This window comes from Tachypleus tridentatus, chromosome 9 (assembly GCF_004210375.1).
Source record: "Tachypleus tridentatus isolate NWPU-2018 chromosome 9, ASM421037v1, whole genome shotgun sequence".
Lineage (NCBI taxonomy): Eukaryota > Metazoa > Arthropoda > Merostomata > Xiphosura > Limulidae > Tachypleus > Tachypleus tridentatus.
In genome coordinates this window covers 117,228,323-117,245,328 of record NC_134833.1, presented here as the reverse complement: position 1 = coordinate 117,245,328, position 17,006 = coordinate 117,228,323, and the positions used below count along the sequence as shown (strand labels likewise).

General features: G+C 35.4%; 1 protein-coding gene and 1 long non-coding RNA gene across 3 annotated transcripts in view; one reads left to right on the top strand and one right to left on the bottom strand.

Annotated features, from left to right (window-relative positions):
• Nucleotides 1-4,833, bottom strand: part of LOC143226151 (uncharacterized) — a 19,442-nt gene extending 14,609 nt beyond the window's left edge. The window contains exon 1 of the long non-coding RNA XR_013014399.1: nt 4,714-4,833. This is a non-coding gene — a long non-coding RNA (uncharacterized LOC143226151). The remainder of the gene's footprint in view (nt 1-4,713) is intronic.
• Nucleotides 1-17,006, top strand: part of LOC143226149 (dual specificity protein phosphatase 10-like) — a 17,365-nt gene extending 359 nt beyond the window's left edge. The window contains exons 1-4 of one of the 2 annotated variants that reach the window (XM_076456736.1): nt 1,796-1,986; nt 2,349-3,032; nt 9,312-9,734; nt 14,914-17,006. In XM_076456736.1, coding sequence (XP_076312851.1) covers nt 2,417-3,032; nt 9,312-9,734; nt 14,914-15,212 — 1,338 coding nt within the window. In that variant the 5' untranslated portion in view covers nt 1,796-1,986; nt 2,349-2,416 and the 3' untranslated portion in view covers nt 15,213-17,006. Of the gene's footprint in view, nt 1-1,795; nt 1,987-2,348; nt 3,033-9,311; nt 9,735-14,913 lie in introns of those variants that run through there. The other variant, XM_076456737.1, reaches the window with a different exon arrangement.

Genomic DNA, 17,006 nt, shown 5'->3' with positions numbered 1-17,006 from the left:
GTGAAATTAATATTTGTGGTACAACTATTCTTAGTAGTGTAATTAACTCAAACGAGATATCTGACGTAAGTATGCCTTAAAATTTTTAACAAACTTTCAAATATTGTATTTATGCTTTGGTAACTTTGCGACGTTAGATAGTATAAGTATTACCATTCAAACTACTTGTAAGTTCGTTTGATGTTTTCGTTTTTAGATTGTTGTTTAATTTAGGATAAGCCAATATAACTGACCTTAATGTTTTGTTTGTTTCGCTGATTGAAGAAAAACGTTTACAGATCTCTACAACATTACGAAAAATAGACTAAACTCTGGTTAAAGAATCTAATCTGTGATCTGACCAGTTTGAATTAAATAAATATACATAAATTACGCATTGAAATGGTAAAATACAAGTCAACAGTGTTTCGTACTGTAAAGTCAAAACAGCTGCACGTCTTTAAACAAAAAACATATTCTCTCTATAACTTCACATGGAGACATATATTAGTTTTCAACATAAAAGGTTTCGTTAACGTTTCATTTATTTTACGACATCTAAAGCAATGTTAGTAATATATTTGTTAGTAATATATTTATTAAGAAGCCATTGTTTTTAATTCTGATAAATGTCGTTTGCAACTGATTTAATAGGGTACGGTGTGGTGTAGAAGTTAGCGTCATAAAATAAACTGTCAAATTCAACAGTTTCGACAGTTCCATCAGAATAGCCTAAAAGTTAGCCACGGATACTGTTGATTAGTTATCTTGCTTCCAGCCTTTAAGTTCAGTATTATGAACGGCTAGCTCGAAAAGCGGTTGTCTAGTTTCTGCTGCAATATTTGAAAAAACTACATAATTATATACCTTGTCTTCCATAACTGGAAAGTGAGCTATATATTAAGCCTTAAGAGCTTGTCTAGAGTTATTGAAAAAACACAGTAGACGTTACAACGTATTCGAAGACTTATATTTAAGGAACTAGTTCCGACAGATTGGTGCTTTATTTTCACTTTGATGTTGTCTTCTCAGAAACTAGTTTCCCGAATACCAAGATATCTGATGGTTTAATTTGGTTTTTCGTTAACTGCTGCGCGCATTGTGTTCTTTTATTACCGACTTTAGATTTAGTGGCCTGTATCGGTTATGTTCACAACCGTAATATCTATCATTCAATAGTAGTTTTTACTGAAGGTTATTTATCATTATTTACAGTTTAATTTCAGTGGTAATACTTACATGGGAATATTTAAAACAGCTCTATTAGAAGTTGTGTTGTGACCCTCGTTTGTAAGAAATAGTATTTTGTAGTTAATTTAGAAAGGAATGAAAAGTATTAAACAGTATTTATCGGCCATGCATCTAATATCTGGTTTAAAAAATACCCGAATAACGTTTAAAAAGGGCATAATCTAAGACCATTAATATAACGGTTTCTAAACAAGAGAACTGTTATGAAACATGGTGACGTATTTCTGATCACGCAGTGTGAAGCTACAACTGAAAGTGCTGAAGTTTAGACGAGAAACTGATATGAATATAATATACCTTGTACAAATTATGATTCACGAACGACAATTTGCTTACTCACTGACCGTTATGACGAAACGTCTGAACATGTAGGGATAACGTCATGGTCAAACTTCACCGAGTTAAGTGTAAAAAATATACTTTGTTTTACGTGTTCATTTACATAACACCGAAGGGTGCAGAGAAATCGGACTGGAACGCGAACGACGTAACTGGTAATAGCGTGACGTCAGTGATTGCGTCACTAGGGAGTCCTTAAGATTGGCTGGTAGAATTGTTGTTAGTCAGTACGACTCTGTGAATGGTATACTTTAGTAGAGTGGTGATTTACGTTAATCGAGAACTCCACGTATATTTACTAGGCTAAGAAAAGCTGCCGTATTATATCTAATTGATATTAGAAATTGGGAAGTACGTTCACCAGTTTACAGTGGTATTATCTGTAGAAAAACAAGAACGATTTTGATTTGCACTTCAGTAAGTATTCTTATTTTAGAACTCAGTATTCGGTTTCTAGTTATTTTCATTATGAACCAGATGTGCTTTTTTTAAGTTAAAGCGGTAATAAGTAGTTAACAACCGTTAACTTAACTAAATAACGGAAAGATAAAATTATAAAAGGTTGTTTGATAGAGCTCGAACCATTACTTTTAACTCTTTTTCTTTTTTTAAGTTCAATATTTGAAGAGACCTGAATTATGTCGCAACCATATCTATTAAGTAATATAAGACTATTAACAATAAGTATTATAAAATAGATCAGCTAACGTTTGTTTCAATTAGTGTGTTGTTTATAGAAGAAAAACTATTCTTGATACGAGTTATATTAATATTTCCAGATTCTCTGGAATAGGCCATTACACTACTGACTTTTAAACTGGGCCAGGGAACGAGTAGGACTTCGTCCATGTCCGGAGCGGCCCAAGTGGAGAGACCACCCGAGGTATCGAGTATGTTACACTCGAGCGACCTGCTACGACCTCGTCTACATTTAGCCTTATCTCAACGGACTTTTTGTTGTTCAGGGTGTTCCTCGGTTCACCCTTCTCCACCTGTACAGAAAAGGTCGCGACTAGATTCGATAGTAACCGTTCCGTGCCCACATTCTCCGTCCACCGGGGATCAGCCTACAACGAAGAACCTGAAGCGCGTGCGAATGGTTAACGCAAACGAAGTTGCAGACATGTCTCGGACAGATATTACTAATCACCTGTCTTCCCCTTCCCCTATCATTTTGGACTGCCGTTCGTTTCTTAGTTACAATAAAAACCACATTAGTGGTGCCATTAATTTGAACTGTACTGATCGGATCAACCAGAAACGCCTGCAACAAGGACGGGTGGCCTTATGGGACCTGGTCAGTTCACGTGAGGGGAAGGAACTTCTTCGGAGAAATATGCAAAATGAGGTGGTGGTGTACGACGATTCTACGACGGATATAGAGAAGCTTCCAGTGTATCATCCGTTGACGATGGTCCTTAACATTCTGTGTGAGAATGGAACGAAAACGGCTGTGTTGAAAGGTCAGTTCTTAAAGCTGTGTGCAGTCTTGATTTACCTGTTTTGTTTTCGTATTGTTTAAAATCACGTGTTTATTCATGTTGTACACTTTCATTAAACTTAAAGGTTTATTTCACGTCGTATAGTAAATTTTCAAAGTACTTTTAAATCATTCCCAAGTTAGGCTTTTACTAGAGTTTGAATTTGTAGAACTACATCCGGGAACCAACAGTCAAGTAAATATAGGCTTGAACGATAATTGGGTCATGAATTTATTGGCTTACGTCAACAGTATCGCGACATCGTGCGAAGGTCGTTCAGAACGTCTTAGTCTGTTTTGGTTAAAACGGGTCACATTGTTACTCGTACGTGCTGTTTATTTAACTCATCTCAGAAAGAGGCTAATTTTGGGGTTGTATACGAGTCCAACCTTAAACTATACACTACTTTAAGGGCTGTATGTGGGTTTGAACTATCTATACGTCAACTAGTTATTTTTAATTCAATGTCCACTTTCTCACCTCATCTTACTAGCTAAAATCGCAAGCTTGAAGTGGTTTGTCTAACACCATAAAAACTTCGAGTTTTTAATTTTAGGTGGCCCGGCATGGTCAAGCGTGTTAAGGCGTGCGACTCGTAATCTGAGGGTCGCGGGTTCGCATCCCGGTCGCGCCAAACATGCTCGCCTTCCCAGCCGTGGGGGTGTTATAATATGACGGTCAATCCCACTATTTGTTAGTAAAAGAGTAGCCTAAGAGTTAGCGGTGGGTGGTGATGACTAGCTGCCTTCCCCTCTAGTCTTACACTGCTAAATTAGGGACGGCTAGCACAGATAGCCCTCGAGTAGCTTTGTGCGAAATTCCAAAACAAACAAACAAATTTAATTTTAGGATTTTACTAATTTTTCGTTCGGTTTAGAGAACCTGTTTGTTTTATTCTTTCAAACGTCACTTAAGTTAAACTCTATGATTTTATTAATTAGTAGGAACAAACCTTAGTTTTACAGAATGTTTTTTCGGTGACAAGTTACTTACAGCCATTACAGTAAAATATATATTTTGAAAAAAAAAAAAAACATGTACAACAGTTCAATCACTGGTCAATTACTTACAAGTATAGAAGATTTAAACCTCAAGTGAGATTTAGTATTAAAAACCAGATTGAAAATTTGGAACTGTTTTAAAAGCATTCTTTCTTGCTGTAAAAGCTGTAACTTACAATAATAATAAAATAAAGACTAGTCGAGGTTAAAATAATACACTTGTTTGATTTCCATTTTCGATCAGTTTCAATTGTGCAACTTTTGCATAGTTTAAACCATTCAGGTGTTTTCCTCTTAAGATCATGTAACCCCTCCCTGTTATGTGCGAATGCTTGGAACAGCAACAAGTTTTAGCGAGTCGACCAGGAAATACCGTGAGAACTTAACAAGTTACACTGTGCCTAATAAGGCGTTGTATGCTTTGTTTTTAAGTGTACAAAAAACGTAACATTATACTGGTGTACTTGGGGTAATGAACTGGGTAGATTACAAGTAGAGGAAAGTCATTATAGCTGTGGTTGTTAGTGTTACCCGTAAAAAGTTTGTGACAAGCATGACTTGTAGTTCATGATAAGAAATTTATACTTGAATTGTCCAAGCCTCTTTCATCAAATAAAACAATGTACATCTATACACATACAATGTAAACATGGTACACCTACCAGTCTCGTGGCAGCATTCTTTATAGTCAATGTCCATTGTATCTCATCTCGCATTAATGGTTAAGATTACAAGCTTAAAAAATGACGAAACTGCGCTTACAACAGCCATTTTGACATTTAGCGCCCACTTACAGCACCAAATTTCACTAAAGCCACCTATTGGGTAGATTTGGAAACTTGCGAAGAGAAAATTAATGGAGATTGTAATAGCCTCCCCATTTTATTTTATTTTAGATGTTCAATTGTGATCCAAATTATATGGCCATAGAGCTATTGTACGTAAGTACAATACAGATTATGTATAATATTTGGTTCACTTATGAAAATTGTTGTATTTTTACTTTAATTTTCTACCACAAATGTTTTGAATACAGTCACAATTTTTACATCCTCATTAGTGCCTTGCAGCAGTTGACTTCTTTCAACTATTTTACATAAAATTAACACTTTCTTAGCATCACTTCAAGCTAGCATATAATTAAATGCCCTTCCGTTTGGGTCGTTTTGCGTTGTTTTATCAACCTATTTTTCCACCAGTATTCCATAGTGTCGATAATAAGTGAATTATGTAAAATTTGCCTTGTCTGATTGGCTCGACATAAATTTTAAAATATCTACGGTTACAACAGCGTTTCCAGTTGAAATGACATTAACTACAGTAGCGATGAATATGTTATGAACGAATCTTATTAATGTTGCTAGGTGAGTGACAGAAATGAATATACCTAATCTGATTTGAACTAAATCAACTATTATTCCGTAGTAAAATAAACCAAGCGTGACTCGATGGTTACTGTCCTGCCTATGGATTTATAAGTTTAACACTTGTGACTTGCTACCATAAAAAAAAAAAAAAAAAAAAACAACTCTTCTTTCCTCACTTTAAGATGTGGGTTTATTACAAATGACAGTTAAATCGCACTATTTGATCGTACAAGCCGAACCTCAGAGTAGTTGGCGGTAGGTGCTGATGACTAGTTACCTTCTCCTTTACTCTACAAGCTTAAAATTAGGGACGGTGCTTTAATAATACGGAGTTAAAGCAGGCTGTTTTAATTTTGTGTTCCGAAATGGCCATACGAGGCTAACTCACAAGAATGCGCTTTACCTCACTGAATGTGTTACATAAAGTGTGGTTTCCTTGATTTCGGTGTTCTTATTGTTCGAATATATCAGCCAAGGCGATCGTTGCCTTCAGTTTTATGAGTCAGACCGTCATGTAGGACAAGTCTAGCTGGAATGCATCCACCCCTTGTGGTATTTCCATTACGAGTTCGTATTCTACATTTGGAAGTGCCTTCATTCTTAGACAGTGAATAAGATTGTAACGTGAACCACGCCCTTAAGGGAGGCTGAAGACTTATTTATCTGATTTTTTTGGATCGAGAAGTTTACTTCTAGAAAACACAAGCTATGCCAAAATTAGAGTACCGTAAAACGTGAATCAACGTGACACTGATTTGAAAGGAGTTCCTCATGGCCTACGGTTAACAAGTGAAGTGATAATCAGTGTTTACGAGGAGTGCACCTTTTGGCACCAGAGACTGATCACACTAGCTTAGGTTATTTGATGTCAGAACATCTATTCTTAGAACAGTTTCAAAGTTAGTCAGTGTTTTTATTTCGTCCTCTGACACTGTAATAACAACATAGAAAAAAACTGCTGTTGTATTAATGACTAGTTTTATGATGTATTTGTATATTAAAGATAGCGTTTTGTATATTCCCTTAGAATGGAAGGAGTACATTTTAAATTTTATCCAATATAATAATTACATCCAAAAACAGAGTCAAAGAAAATAGTAGTGAAAACCCACATCAGCTAGGAATGAATTAGTCGTGTCATATGAACAAAGCCGAATGTTATCTCCCTCCCCTTCCCGCAACACACACATTACTCCACAAAGACGTTTTAAATCGTGCCCTAAATGCAATTCTCCAACATTAGGAGCAGTAAGAGGTTATTACCCATGTAGAACCCCAGAACGTTTCCTCAGCAGATTAAAAAAGAAACTTTCTTTGCTCTGTCCTCGCTGGCTATTAGTGGTGTCTAACTAACGAGTTCGGATATCGGGGATTTTCAACAGCTTCTAACTCAATTGACCTCACCGTGTAACGAAGAGGTGTAGCAATGAGTCATAAATCCACCTTCTTTAACTCTGCTTCATCTCCCCAGGGCTGTTCTCTTGTGTTAGCTTAAAACAGTTTCGCTGACGAACCACCCCTCTCAGCAAAGCTCCTGGCTATGGAATCACTAAGAACACAAAATCTGAACTGCCATTGGATCCCAATCACAGCCTGTTACGTGACAGAAGAAGATGATGATGATGTGATTCATCCTTCCTCGTCACATTGTCCACCTTCAAACTGTCAAGCCATGAATCACACGGTTCAATACAAATCGGCAGTTGTCTTTTGTTATGGCTAACTTTGGTAACTTCCGTCAGGCTGAACAAAGGTACCCAACCAAACTCTTTTTTTGTAGTACTGCTTTTTTAAAACGACTGTGAAAATACTTTCTTGCTTCCTTAAATTTATTTTACAAAATATGATTTACTTAGATCACTGCGACGTTTCTCTCTCTTCAGGAAATAACTAAAACAAAAAACGAACAAAGACTAGCAATTAGATAATGTGTGCTTTATCCTACTATTATTATAATACGAAAAATGTATTCAGATAAACAAGGCTATTGATCATATTATCTATGCATTTATTTAACATTTTATTTAAATATCATTATCTGCTTAAGAAACAATTGATACGTATAATAACATTAAATGTAGCTTTGCAAAAGGACCCAATACATTTAAAAACAAACATCATTCCTTTATGGATACGAAGTTTTGAAATAAGTTATTTCACTGAACTCTAGTTGACGACTAATGTTAGATCATGCACCCACTTAGAAGATTTTGCAGTTAGCACTTATAATCTCGCGAATTATTTTTCCAAAATTTGACTATGACCAACAGCACTAGAGGTTGAAAGTGTGACAAGTATACTGGTGTATATAAGATTTACGATGTCAAAAATGACGAAACAATACAGAACAGATCGGTTAAGTAATGGACCATTTACTAATGTTATACTATGTTTCCATTATGTGCTTTGCACGTTATGCTAATACATCATTTAATCTCCAGTTCAGTGAGTTGTGGCGCAGTGAGTCAGGGCCCAGCGGTCAGAGAGTAATGGCTGTCCTATCAATGAGGGTTTTCAGAACATTCACGCCTCCTGGTCAATAGAAGTACCACTAGGGATTCTTAATGGACCCTAATTAATGAATGTACGTCATGATGGTTCTATGAAATTTCTGGACCAACATATCTTCTCGAACTTCCATTGCGTAAATCCTGCTTCTGCTCTTGATAAAGTAATCCCCCTCGGAATCATAATATTACTGGCCTGATCACTTTAAATTATGTTTTATAGAACATAACGCACGAATGGAACATTTTACTAGCTGTTGAATGTGTGTACTGGGAGTCCTATTAAGAGTCAAAACTCTTAAGTTAACATGAAATATTGTTCAACCTACTCCTCGGAGAGATGCGACGTCGTTTGAAATGTTCCAGCCTGAAGTTTTAAACAATTTCACTTTACTCCCTTTCAAGAGAGACATTTTGCTCTTTACCTGAATGAAACTAAAAACTGATATTTCACATCTTTCTCCAGCTTTTTTTTCTTGCTGTAATTTATTTCCAGATTTCTTTTTTTTATTATTATTTCTAAGTGATGGGATGTACCATACACCTTTGTATCCATCTTTATAATCCGTTAGCCTCAGAATACCTGTTACTGTGAACATAAGCTCTTGCACTTTCTTTGTATTTTGCTTCACCCAGAATTGCACTACATACAAAACTATCATGGGCTGGTTACTAATTCGGAATCAAAGATTTTAGTGGTTCGCCTCGTATTACCACAAAATCGCGCTGAAATGTTCGAGAGGGTGGATCTTTATATGTTTTCAGACGTAATACTGCTATTTAATAACTCTTGTACAGTTTTGTGCTAAAATTCTATAAACAAAGTTTTTTTATCTTAATATATCCAGTAAGCCCTTGGTGTGGAACGTTCTTTCAAACACCTGAAACCACGTAAAAATAATTTTTCTTGTATTATCTGGTGGGCCTGATGCATGGTAGCATGAACGATCCAAGATATGACAGAAAACATTTAGAGTATAATATATCGAAAGTATACAATATCCTCCTGTGTCGTAACACCCGTTATTTGTTTAATAAATGGTCAGATATTGATTTAATTTTTCGTCATTATTGGTTGAAGAAGAAATAATGGATGTCTTGCTGAGTTAAGATTTTTGAGCACTGATGTGAGAGTAATGTTTCAGTTTTTTTTTTTTTTTTTATGTAGCTCTGTTGTTAAAAAAATTAAATTTTCTTCACGCTTTGAATAAAATGTTGTAAGTACAGTACAATTTAAATATATACAAACCCTATTAGAACTACTGACGTCAAGAGGATCACGTGCTTAAGGCGTTGCTGTGTAACTTTGATTAAAACAAACAGCTCTGCATGAAATTATAAACAAGTTACGAAATTCTTAGTCATATAACCCTGTTGTTCTTGTAGGTGGTTGGCGAGAGTTTCAGCGCTCGCATGAAGACCTTTGCACGTCATTAACGAAAAACAAAGTAAAGGAAAGTGGACAATCTGTTAGCTTAGGTCAGTCCTCTGCCTCCAACATTTTGTCACATTCGCCCCTCGCCAGCCCTACCATGATGGTTACTCCAGTGTGGAATGATGATCTGGGACAAGAAAACATCGATAACGCGCAGTTATCGGAAGTCTTACCCTTTCTTTACCTTGGCAACGAACAGAACGCTTCAGACCAGACAACTCTAAAGAAACTGGGGATCGGGCACGTGCTCAGTGTAATTCTACATAATACCGGACACCACAGTTTGGCAGGATTCAAGTCAAAAAGACTACCCGCTTCTGACAGCTGTCATCAAAACCTTAAACAGTATTTTGAAGAGGCTTTTGCTTTCATAGGTAAGCGAGACGTTGATCTGGTTAAAATGTATATAACAGTGATGCAGTGTTAGAGTTTCGACAGTACAATAGACAACGTTTTAAAATTACTTGTGCCATCTGAAATCATTTTAATTTAAAATTGATTACTAGTGGTTAATTTTAGAAATTTAACGTATGTCGATTACCAGTTGCCATTTTCACATTAACATTTCCTGTGAAATAAGTCCCTAGGGAATCTGATTGTAATAACTAGAGCTAAGAAACTGATACACACATTAACCAACACGCTAAATAAATTGGCAGATTTCCTTAGTAACTGAATTAGTTTGGAGCATTTTGTCAGATATGTTGTATTTACTTTCTCAACTGAGATAGAAACATACACATTTTCGTAGTTTTCGTCATCTAAGAAAATTACAATTAATGAGTTGTTTTGCTGTATAAGTAAAAGTATGACAAAAATTGTGCTTTAGTCTCATTCAAAGCCTGCTTTGTATGAGTATATCTTAACAGTCTGCGTTCGTTGGATCTGTCTAGGTTTATCTGCATTTTGCTAAGACAAAATAAAAGTTTGGGATTTGGAAATTAGGCTGTTATTTCAAATAAAAAAAAAAAAAAAAAGACCAATTAGAAGGTGACACGCGACGAATACTCATTTTAGAAATGAAAAATCACAGACCGGTTACCTAGAAGATGATGGTTACTCTGGGTCACGTGCAGTTTCATTTCCAGACTCTTAATTAGAGAAAGGAATATTCTTGTATTATTGGCAATCGTACTGAATTAGGAATAGACGTTAGTTCTAACAATATTAGCTTTAATAAAGATCGCATACGGTCGTCCCAACATGAGTCACAGCTTTGATTAATGCCTTGTTTACTTGTTTTACAATAATGCACTGTTCGGTCATACATGCTACCTCAGTCATCGCTAGCTTCTGTTTCGATTAATGGTAGAATAGCGGATTAGGTGGCGTCCTAAAGTGGAATCTACTACCATTGTTAAAGTCAATGGTTAAGCCTAACTTGTTCTACGTATGGAAATTTGATTTTGGCGGGGAGCATTGTCCCTCACCCCAAAAGGACGCTTATGTATACCGTCAACAATCGGGGCTATCGTTAGCCGCGTGCGCGGCTCCGCCAGCTGTCCTGTTACCTGGTTCTCAGGAGTGTGGGGATTACTCATCAGTAAAGGGGAGGGGGAAAAGAGACACGTCATGCATGGGGCGGACGTCTTCTCGTCTAGCATCGGTTCCCATACAAAGTTTTACTCAATGCTTTGCATTGTCCATGGGACTTCCAAGGTAGCAGATATAACAAGCACCTGGATGACCTCATCGCCTCCTGGTGGGAAATTCAACATCTCGTGCCCTACATATATATATGTATACACACATAATAGCAATTAACGTGAATTGCTTATTGATGTAATTGATATTGTAATCACGATTTTTATTTGAGCAGTTTATAACCACTAGGAGACTGCAGAATAAAATGGCGGTATATAGTATTTATTATACAAGGCTCTCTTTAAATTCTGTAAAGCGCAATTAATTTTGAACATGCGATTCATTCAATACACTAAATCACAACGTGTTTGGCTTCGTATACGAAAATGGTAAAAACCTTATTTAATACTTATTATTAAATTTCGTATGTACGGAAGATTACATGTATTTCAATTACGACTCTATTCAATTCCTGGAAGTCAAGTAAACATTTTCACTGCATACATATTAATGATAACGGTTGAAAATAGTGAGCTATTCACATACAATGTTAGTCAGTATTTATAAATACTCAACACCAAACGTGTTGCATTTCCTTAATGTACAAAATTATAGCTAAGAACAATCGAATGAAAAGCCATTTTTGATGCATTTTGATGCATCGTCCAACTTCAACAAAACCGTATATGTAACAATTTCATGAAGGATTTGAAGACGTCAAACTTTGAACAGTTTAACAATCGTATAACAGTAACTGCTTGCTTATGTACACAAAACTCCGTGTCTGTATATCTTTGTGTCTACTGATCAAAGTATGTTGTGGAGCTAGGACATTGCCCCAAAGCTACACAAGAGAATTGTAACCAGTGAACGTCAGCACTAGCTTGGAAATATGACTCATTTCCCATGCTTGCTTTTTTGTTGTTACTCATTCTTTACCTGTGCAGGCTTAACAACACGGGAGGGGGGGGGAGTTTATCTCCCCATTCAGTGCTGTTTGGTATCCTTACACTGAATCGCATGAATCAGCACTACATATTTGAAGTCCCGGGACTCTGAGCAGGGGTCGAAGAGAGGAGTGTGCGTGTGCATTACGTCATCTCACAACACAAAACACCTGTGGGGTCTTGCTTTTCTTTTTTTTAAAAAAAGCAAACAAGGATACTGAAGATGTGAAGGTTACTGTTCTTAAGTTCCTTCCCTACTGTGTAAATATGATAACGTATCAGTATTTTTAAGAGAATGGTTGAATTTCCTCTTCGATTACTCTCTGCAATGACTCCTATAATTCGTTTATTTTATCAAATTATGAATGTTTCCAGTAATACGTTTTTTTTTTCTTAGAAAAAAGATACTCTTTTTCTCAGCGGATGATATACAAGTACCATGCATTTTTATTTTTCGAAAACAACATTATTGTAACAGTGTGTTAAGTACGATTCATATTACCTTGTGTTGTGTGCTTAATGATTACACATACTTGGTAACTTGGCTTGCACTATACGGTCACTTTAAATTTGATAAAGTGATCTATATTCCAGTAATCAAAAGTGGAAATGTGGTATTACTTTTAGTTTTACTCTATTTTCATCTCAGTCAACACTGGCTTATCTCTTTCCTTATTTCATGTTATGTATAACATCAGAAACTATGAGCGTTCTGTTAAGAAAACTGATTAACGAGCGAAAGCACGACCTGAGCGTGCTCGAGAGTGGTGGGAAAATCTGCTGTCTCAAAAGCGTGACTCACCGACGTATATATTTAGCACCTGTGAAGTGTACAACATTCCGAATTATGCCCTAGTCAGGTGATTCTTATTTATACGAATTTTATGTTAATTATATCGACGCTCATGTATGACCCTAGATCTACAGATTGATCTCTGAAAGTGACCAATTGGACCAGATTATTTAGGACAGAGGCCTTAATGGTTGTTCCTCTATCAGATATCAATACTTTACAGACTTGACTTTGCCAGAAATCTTTGCTGTCAACTTGCATACACTATCAGCAGAAAGTCTTGTATCAGAGCATTCTTTGAAACCGTGCGAGTAAGAAGACGTGTTTGCTTTTGGAAGTGCACTACTATAACACGTCACTGACACAAGCTGCTATAAGGAGGTTTCAGGTGTTTCTACCAAGAGAAATGCTTAGTGCTAAATGTGGTAACCAGATTGTACTGGTTTACTTTGCGAAAATTTCGGTTGGCCCAATTAAAAGGAAGATGATTTGAGAATCTAAGGGCAACATCAGCCCCTCACCGTCACCTGGAGTAACTTATTAGTTTCAGGAATACACCTTATTGAACACTGATTTGCATAACCACAAAAACGCGTTGCTTTATGGTTGAAAGCGCTTAATAAGTAAAGTGTTTAGTTACAGTATTTATAGTGGCGTTCATTGTGTGAACGCTGTCGCATTTTGTTTTTAAATCTTTAATACAGTCTTGGAATATCGTGCTTTTGATAAGAATGAGATTCCTATTGTGGTCTCTTCTACCTTAGTTCCTGAAAAAAACAACAACAAAAAAACTGCTGAAATTGAGGGATGTCGCCGACTTTACTATATGTGCTTAATTTAATACCTTTCGTATTACAAAATATCTCTACTTGGATATAATCTAATCAGATGCAGAATTATAATAAATTGAAAACTTAACTACATCTTTTTCGAACTTTGTATTTTATCCATGCAAGTTTGTGGGTTCAACAGTGTTTTGTTTTTAAGAATAATGTTTTATTAAACTTCGACGTTTCGCATATTAAACTTGTGTTAAAAAAGCTAGCAACGTATATTAATAACTAGTTTAAAATTTCTTTTAATTTAAACTTGCAAATAAACTGTAATTGTTACTAGCAGAAAGTTGAGTGTAATGGATGTAACTTGGTTCCAACTGTTTATCCCTCCGCAAAAAAAGTCCTCGTTTTGTTGAATAAAACAATAAAGGAGTAACTAATTGACTTAGAAATCTAAAATAGGGGTAACTAATTGACTTAGGAACCTAAAATATACTAATTCCTCTATATATTCAGTAGATTGCGCGTCTACCTTAAAATTAATTGTATGAAAATGAGAAGTAACCGCAGGGTTCCGCTACTTCTGGTTTGCAATATAGCAATGTCACGTGGAGCAATTAAGATGATTAAAGTTAAGAACAAATAGTGGATGAAATCAATAGTTTTATACATTAACTTCCGTTTTAAACTAATAGATACAGAAAATATTAGATATTAACCTCCGTCACAGTGCTGGGGTAAATGGTTAAGTTTTTATATACGATATTTTAACAAACTGGTTAGGACAGGTAGTGAAATTGAAATACAGTAGACTTTACTAAAAATATGACATTTCATGTTTTGACCATTTAATTTAAGTTATAATACGTCATATATACATCTAAATTTACTCTTTACTAACAAGTTTTATCTTGTTTTCAATAAAACAAAACAGTAAATAAACAATTGAAACAAACAGTTATTTCTTCTAGTTACCAACTTTGAACTCGGTTGTTGCGCTTCACGTTGTAGGTTGCTAAGCCTTAAATTTTGCATGTGTAGAATGTCAAACGAAATATTTTTTAAAATAGATTTTACACATGTAGACTAATTTGAATAATTAAAAATTCATAAATAATTATATTTTGACCACAGGATTTCACTAATTTAGTAATTAAGCTGTATTTAGGTCTAATGTGAAATTTCGAACAGGCTAAAAACTCAACTTAATAGCCCGAAGGTTTGTCTCGAAAGAAAAGATGCTGTCGTTATATCATTATGTAACAACAGATGGTTTTCAGTTTTACCTTGAAAACAAAGTTACGTGACAATTACCTAAATACTTAATTGACACCGTATTTATTATTATTGTTGTTTTATACTTAAATATCAAATTACACTAATTTTTTTGAAAGTTAGATATTTTTCAAAGGCCAGATTTCATAACTTAGTTTCATCCTTTGGTCATTTTCAGATGAGGCCAGGTTGCAAGGCTCCAAGGTTCTAGTACACTGCCAGGCTGGAATTTCTCGGTCCCCAACTATCACTATTGGATACATCATGCATCATACGCATATGTCCCTCGTAGACGCCTATCGACTGGTCAAGTCCAAACGCTCTATTATATCTCCTAATCTTAACTTTATGGGCCAGCTCCTGGAATTAGAACAGACTTTACGCCGAGACGGACCTTCCGAACCCGATTGTAAACCCTGTAAACAGTGCACCAACACAAAAACTGAACCTTCGCAAGACTGCGGACCCGGGGTTTGATTATAGATTCCTTGGCCAGATGTGTCAACGTTTGGATCAGTCTGTATTCTCTTCACTGAGTTTTTGAGATGTATTCGTGGCCTAAAATGTGATTTTTGTTTTTGTTTAATACCAGTAACGTAGGTGTGTTTATACGTTGCACTGAAGAAATCACCTTCAAGTCCTCTACTCCTATGGATATGTCAAAGTCTGTGATCCAAACATGTTAAACCTTTCCAAATGACTGGTCTGTTTCGTGAAAGGTATACATGATCCAAACCTGTTTTTGACTGAATCATTAGATGACGAAGGGAAAGGGTCATAGTAAGAACTATACCGTGGATCACAAAGTATTACAATCTAATTATTGTGTCATTTTTAGGCATCTTATCCTAAGTCTTCGATAGTATACATGAAGAGCAGAGTTTATATACAAGCTCAGCTGCTGACCTTAAATTAATATGAACAACTAGCTTGGTGATATAAAACAGATACTATCTGCTTGCAATGTGGTTTTCATTTATAAACAGGTAGATCTAAGTGACAAAAGAAAAAAAGGTAGTTCTCAGTATGGTGTCATGAGCTCGAGCACTTCCTTGAAGAAAATGGTCGTTGCCATTTCATATATAAATGCATGTAGACTAAAGTATAAGATGGAAACTGGATCATGTGTCATGTTTACGTAATGAGAATAAAAAAACAAAGCATGATAAACGATCTTCCTTTTCAGTCAAAGAAAGTTCAGATTATAAAAGTTTAAAATATTTAAATTTATGCAAGATGTTTACCTGTGGAGGTTGAGGGTAACATTTTCAGCTTGAGTCTTAAAGACTGCTGACAGAATAATCAGATCCCTACGAAAAATATTCTGTTGAGAAAATTAAGTGTTTTTCTCTCAGTTTCAAATAGTACGTTTTTATTTAGTTTTCGAATTAAAATTAGTTTTTTAAGAACAGTAAAACGTGTAAATGTGCCAGAAGTGCTCTGATTGTCGGTTTGTCTGTGAATTGTGTTGTTCTTGCGGCAATCATTTCGCTGTTCTCTTACGGAACTATTTTTAACTTGCATTTAAACATCTTGAACAAAATATGTAAAAAAAATTTCATCAATACATATCATTTTTTTTCGGATGTCTTCAAAGAGTAGCTGTAAGAAAAAAATTATGCGAAATCAAATAATACATAAATTATGTAACTTGTAGATCGAAGTACATTCAATTGTTTGTTTAGCTCACTTTGTGTGAATTTAGAGTGTAACAGTGAAGAATCTAGTCCAATTCATGTGTGTTTGCGATCCTCTGAGGCAAAGATGGACCTGTTTTGGCTCCAAAGAAGAGATGGTTTACTGTCCGTTACCTGTAGAATCCTGTTTAATTAAGACTCGTGGCAGTATAAGCATTGTTCAACATGCCTTCAATAATCATAATCGTTATTATTAATCGCTGAAACAAGATAAATTAATCTTCTTGTAATTATAAAATGACTTTTTATTTCTTTGAACAGAAAAAAGTATTTTTTTTATTTCAGTGATTTATTTCTAAAAGTATTAGACAATGTGCATTAAATCGTATGTATGTGTTACATTATCACTAATCATTTATTTAAGCTGGTTTTTTGAGTGTATGTGTTGAATTACCTGTACAAGATTTGGCAGGACCAACAACGAAGTTTCAGATCCAAAATAATAAATTAAAGTACAAATGAACGACCGTCGTCATCTCTTTATGTAACACTTGTTATTTTGGGCGAACTTTAACTATAGCCAATAACAGTATTTTTAAAATCAAGCAGTTTAAAATAAAGCGTTTGTATATTA